Genomic DNA, 6,220 nt, shown 5'->3' on the forward strand with positions numbered 1-6,220 from the left:
CAGGATCTAAGCAGCTGGGAATGCAGAAAACATAAGACTAAGTAAAACGTGTGGCGGCGGCGGGCTCTCAACTGTCTGTTTCTTCCCACATTTCTCCTTTCTTTCTTTCTTCTTTCCCTCCTTCTTTCCTTCCTTCCTTCCCTCCCTCTTTCCTTCCTTCCTTCCTTTTTCTCTTTCCCTTTCTTTCTTTCCTTCTTTTCTTTCTTTCCTTCTTTCTTTCTTTCTTTCTTTCTTTCTTTCTTTCTTTCTTTCTTTCTTTCTTTCTTTCTTTCTTTCTTTCTCTTTCTTTCTTCTTTCTTTCTTTCTTTTTTCTTTCTTTCTTTCTCTCTTTCTCCCTTTCTTTCTCCCTCTCTTTCTCTCTCTCTTTCTCTCTCTCTTTCTCCTTCTTTTTTTTTGTTCTTTGTGGATATGGAGTCTTGCTCTTGTTGCCCACACTGGAGTGCAGTGGCACGATCTCAGCTCACCGAAACCTCTGCCTCCCTGGTTCAAGTGATTCTTCTGCTTCAGCCTCTGGAGTAGCTGGGATTACAGATGTGTGCCACCATATCCAGCAAATTTTTTGTATTTATTGTAGAGATGGTTTTCATTATGTTGGCCAGTCTGGTCTTGAACTCCTGACCTCAGATGAATCACCCGTCTCGGCCTCTTAGAGTCCTGGGATTACAGTTGTGAACCACCTCGTCCAGCCTCCCCTTCCTACATTTAAGTCTGTGTCTCAGACCTTCTGGCTTGACTGCCCTGGCCACTGCCCTGATTCTTCCCTGGCAAGCACACATCATCACAGGACGGTGAACCCTCACTCCTCACCTTGCCACTCCCACTCGGGACACTAAACCCCCTGCCTTGTCCCACCCACCCCTGCAGCCCTCTCCACCCAGGCAGGAGACATTTCAGAGTGTGTTTGGCCGGGAGCTCTCTGTGTGCTGGGCAGGCCTGGCCTATAGCAGTGCTGGCCACGGAAACACCCAGGAGTCAGGAGCCAAGCACAAGTGTTTCCAGTCCCCACGCATTAAAAAGGAGACAAGAACTGGAAAAGCAATTTTTTTTTTGAGACAGAGTCTTGCTATATCACCAGGCTGGAGTGCAGCGTCATCTTTACTCACTGCAATCTCCACTTCCCGAGCTCAAGTGATTCTGCTGCATCAGCCTCCCGAGTAGCTGGGACTACAGGCACATGCCACCATGCCCAGCTAATTTTTGTATTTTTAGTAGATACAGGGTTTCACTATGTTGGCAGGGATGGTTCTGATCTCTTGACCTTGTGATCTGCCCACTTCAGGCTCCCAAAGTGGTGGGATTACAGGCGTGGACCACTGCACATGGCTTTTGTTTGTTTTTGAGACCGGTGTCAGTCTGTCACCCAGGCTTGAGTGCAGTGGTGTGATCTCGGCTCACTGCAACCTCCGCCTGCTGGATTCTAGCAATTCTCCTTCCTCAGCCTCTCAAGTAGCTGGAATTACAGACATATGCCACCACACCTCGCTAATTTTCCTATTTTCGGTAGAGATGTGGTTTCACAATGTTGGCCAGGCTGGTCTCGAACTCCTGACCTTGTGATCTATCCGCCTTGGCCTCCCCAAGTGCTGGGATTACATGTGTAAGCCACTGCTCCCTTCCAGCAATTTTCATATTTTATTTAATCCAATGTAGCTGACATATTATTTCAACATTAATTAATATAAAATTCTTCACAACACAGTGAAGTTTCATTTTCTTCTTACACTGAGCCTTTGAAATGAGCTGTGTATGTTTCCTGTGCCCAGGTCTCTCATCAGGCCCCATTTCAAGTGCTCCATAGCCCCCTTGGCCCATGCCCACCACCCCACATGGGACAGCACAGGTCCAGCGGCCTCCCCAGCAGGAGGCAGGCAGAGAATGAGGCCGACCCCAGAGGGCCAGGACACAGCAGGGGCTGAGCATGTCTGGTGAATGGATGCCTGGGAGAAGGGATGCCAGAATTCACGCATGAGGCTGTGAACAGGGCCAGGAAAACTACCGACAGAAGGGAAGCACGTGTCTCAGTGCACCCTGTGATGCTTCAACAGCATGACTGAGACGGGGAAATTTACAATGAACAGAAATGCTTTGGCTCCAGTTCTGGACTCTGCGAAGTCCAACATCAAGGCACCAGCAAGTTTCCGGGGCCTGCGAGCTGCACTGTCACGTGGGGGTGAAGGTTGTTGGGGAAGCTCAGGGGATGCTGCAGACAGAGCGGCCTGGGATGTGGAGTTACTGCTTCTCCACCCCACGGGGACAGAGGAAGCAGGAGTTTAGTCTGACACGCTGCCCCTCCAGCTGGAGGGGAAGAGACAGAGAGAGGGGCTGAAGTCACCCTTGAATAACCACCCCAGTGGTACCCACAAAGGTGTAGCCCCCACAGCCTCATAGCCGAGTGTTGGTGCCACCTCGTAAGGCCGTTACAATAGCAATTAACCCTGAACATGAGCTTTGGAGCAGACACTCAAACCAAACAGGGGGGATGGAGGAAAGGAGCTTCAATGAACAAGATCCCCTGGGCTCCTGTCCGGGCCCCTCCTTCCCCTGCCCCATCCCAGTGCTCCTCCTGCTCCTCCTCTCAGAGCTTTCCCTGCTCCCCCTTGCTCCTCCCCCAGGTCAGTTTCAACCGTGAGCCCCATGCAGAAATGTACTTCCTCTCTTGGTTCCGCGGCAAACTGCTGCCTGCTTGCAAACGCTTCCAGATCACTTGGTTTGTATCCTGGAACCCCTGCCTGTACTGTGTGGCAAAGGTGGCCGAGTTCCTGGCTGAGCACCCCAACGTCACCCTGACCGTCTCCACCGCCCGCCTCTACTGCTTCTTGAAAAAAGATTGGCGGAGGGCGCTTCGCAAGCTGTGTCAGACAGGGGCCCGTGTGAAGATCATGGACTATGAAGGTGAGGAGGTGGAGGGGTCAGGGGAGCTTGAGAGGGAAGAACAGCCTGAGGGACGGATGGATCTGCAATGCCCTGAGTAGGGGTGTCTCAGGGCAGCCTGCAGGGGTCGGGGCAGGCACTGACCTAAACGGACAGCCAGGAGACCAGGCCTGGGAGGGCAGGCCCAGGGCCAAGCAGAACCTGACTGCTTCCTGCCTCTTCATCTCAGAACTTAAATACTGCTGGGAAAACTTTGTATATAAAGAACATAAGCCATTCAGGTGTCGGGACAACTTCAAAGACAATTACACATTCCTGCGCTGCAAGCTACAGGAGATTCTCAGGTGAGGGTCTCCCTCTGGCCTCGTCCTCTCTCTCCTCTCACCTGCTACTCATCTTCCTGAGGCCTCCCTGGCCCGGCCCTCCTGCCCCTGCCTACCCCTTCACCCCTACTCCTGGTGCTCCCGCCAACTCACTGCCTCCTCCCAACTTTTCTGGGCCCTTCCTGTGAGTGAGAGGACCCTTCTGCCACCAGAGAGATCTCCCTACACCCCCGAGGCCAGCCTCCCCACAGCCTGGGAGCCCCAGCCAGGCTCCTTCCATCTCCATGGCATAACTGAATTTCTCATAAATGGACGTGAATATTTATAAGTCCAACAGTTGGAAGCTTTCGGCAACATTCTTCAAGGCCGACCTGAGCCTCTGAGAAGGAGCTGCCTCCGTGGAAACGGAGCTTCAGGCTTCGGCTGCCATAGAAGATGTCCCGGGCCAGGTTCCCACACGGCAGTTTATTTTCTCACAGATCTGGAGGCTGCAAGTTCAAGGTGGAGCTGTGGGCAGGGTTGTTTCCTCAGAGGCAGCTCCTCCTGGCTGGCAGGGGTCCCTCACGTTGGGTCCTCTGTGGCCTGTCCTCTGTGCACCTGCACCCCTGGGGTCTCTTTGCCTCCAAATGTCCTCCTCTTTTATGGACCCCAGTCAGACAGGATTAGGGCCCACACTAAGGGCCATGAATTAATAGAATCACCACTTCAGTGGACAAGCGTCCAAATGCAGTTACACTGTGAAACAGGTGGGGATGAGGGCTTCAACCTATCAGTGCTGGGAAGATGCAATCTAGCTCATGACAATGACACAGGGCGCTTTGGGTCAAGCTTGGGTGGGGAGTGCAGGGGTCCCGGTTCTGTGTGTCTGTCTCCTAGGCCAGTCCTGCCCTGACCCTCCCAACCCCTCCCTCCACACCTTGCTGCACCTGGACCGCACCCCATGGCTTCCCCACCCAACAGCACCCAGCCCCGCCTCCTGCTCATGCCTGTCCTCTTGCAAATCCACCCCCTACAGGGATGGAGATGGAGTAAGAGCCAAGAAAACACTCTGTGATCAAGGTCCCATTTGAGTAAGATTTTTTTTTTTCTTTGAGACAGGGTCTCGCCCTGTTGACCAGGCTGGACTACAGTGGCAGGCATGATCTCGCTCACTGCAACCTCCACCTCCCAGGTTGAAGCGATTCTCCTCCTCAGCCTCCCAAGTACCTGGGATTACAGGTGCATGCCATTATGCCCAGCTAATTTTTGTATTTTCAGTAGAGATGGGGTTTTGTCACATTGGCCGGGCTGTTGAGTAAGATTTTATAAAAGAGTAGGCTTGGATAACGGGAGGCTTCAGATGCCAGGAGCTTTCCAAAAAGCAGAATAGAAAAGTGGAACCAGGGATCAGAGAGCCCGTAGAAAGGAGCTCAGGCCCTTGGGAGAGACTAGAATTGAGCACCTGGGACCAGACGAGCAAATTGCAAGACAGGGTGGCCCGGGACACCAGCCACTGCCCTTCTGTGACATGGGGACAAGAGGAGGCAGGAGCTCAGCCTGCCAGGGAACAACTCCGGGCAGGAGATGTGGAAGGAAGGACGGAGCTCAGTGTGGGGGCACGCATGGCATCCTGGGGGACATTTGGGGGCCACGCCCACCCCCATTCCTCCCTCTGAGTGTGAAGGCATGGGGGGAGGCAGACCCCTGCCCTTCACTCACTGTCCCTACCACAAGTTGCTGGGTGGGGGTGTCCCTGGGATGGTTCCTGAGGCCAGGATCCAAGGGTCCCTCGGGAGATCCTCCCATCCAGGTGAGAAAGCAGCATGAAGTGAGGCCTGCACTTGGTTGGGCCTGGGAGGTCACTCACAGTGCAGGTGTCTCCTGGAGCAAGGGCCCAGGAAGGTAGAAATAGAACCCAAGCTCCAGACGAACATCAGGGCCAGGACAAGCCTGCCAAGGAGGCTGCACACGATGCCTCAGATCAGGGACCACTGCCTGCTCTACCTGCTAGGCCCACTGATGCCCCTTTCTGCTTGCTGGCCTTGCTGGACCAAAGCCCTGGCGTCCCCCTGCCCCATCCCCAGCCCTGGGCTCCCTCCCCTCTGGCTCCTCTGCCGCCCCCTGGCCAGGCTCTTTCCTCTGTTGTGTGCTCACCTCCCTGCTGCTTCTGAACAGACTGCCTCCCACACCTGCCCCAGCCCAGGCCTCCTGCTGAGACTCTCCCCTGAAAGTGGTGACCAGGCTGGTGCTCCCCACCTTGGGAGGGTGCTCCCTCTGTGTGCTTCCCGACATTGTTCTGCAGTTCTGGAACTCTCTGAATTCTGGAACTAACTGGGAGAAATGAACCAAAGGATGATTGGAGGAATCAGGCATTTTGTTCCCAGGGCCGGGGATTTTCTGCAAGATTTACTTTGTTTCAATACAAAGTCTTAGGAGAGGGTATGGGGGAGGGAATGGTCTCTGTACCAGAAAATGTCATTTCTTCCAAAGATGCCTCCACTGTGAGCAGAGGAGGATGCACATGACGGCAGACACACGCTCCTCCTCTGTGAGCACCATCCACCTTTTACAGTGACACCTGTAACATGGAATGGAACAAAAGTATAATGATCAGGAGAAATGCTCTTATTTTAAAATGTAGTGAGAAGAGAGCAGGTCCCCAACGGCTGCCTCCTGCAGGGCCCGTGGAGCAGAGGCTAGACAGGGCTGGCCTGGAAAGGGGCCCCAGCTCCATCTGCCCAGCTCCGTGTCCTGGGCAGGTTACCCCGCCCTCTGTGCCTCTGGCACCTCCTCTCTAAAATGGGGATGGCCCCTGCAGGCTTCAGACACAGGCCATGCATGAGCTGAGACACACATGCAGCACTCAGAAGAGTAGCCTGGGCCTGTTGCACATGGTGGCTCACGCCTGTAATCCCAGCACTTTGGAAGGCTGAGGCAGGCAATCACTTGAACCTGGGAGGTGGAGGTTGCAGTGAGCCGAGATCATGCCACTTTACTCCAGCCTGGGCAACAAAGCAAGACTCCATCTCAAAAAAAAAAAAAAAAAA

The 6,220-nt window shown here is 53.9% G+C and overlaps 1 protein-coding gene across 2 annotated transcripts in view; it reads left to right on the forward strand.

Moving 5' to 3' along the window:
- Nucleotides 1–1,652: 1,652 nt before the first annotated feature.
- The window catches only part of LOC116546882 (DNA dC->dU-editing enzyme APOBEC-3C-like), an 8,350-nt gene continuing 3,782 nt past the window's right edge, over nt 1,653–6,220 (forward strand). The window contains exons 1-2 of one of the 2 annotated variants that reach the window (XM_032273003.1): nt 1,653–2,892; nt 3,101–3,215. In XM_032273003.1, coding sequence (XP_032128894.1) covers nt 2,442–2,892; nt 3,101–3,215 — 566 coding nt within the window. In that variant the 5' untranslated portion in view covers nt 1,653–2,441. The remainder of the gene's footprint in view (nt 2,893–3,100; nt 3,216–6,220) is intronic. The other variant, XM_032273004.1, reaches the window with a different exon arrangement.

The sequence above is a fragment of the Sapajus apella genome, unplaced genomic scaffold, assembly GCF_009761245.1.
Source record: "Sapajus apella isolate SASKATOON/1434 unplaced genomic scaffold, GSC_monkey_1.0 scaffold1595, whole genome shotgun sequence".
Lineage (NCBI taxonomy): Eukaryota > Metazoa > Chordata > Mammalia > Primates > Cebidae > Sapajus > Sapajus apella.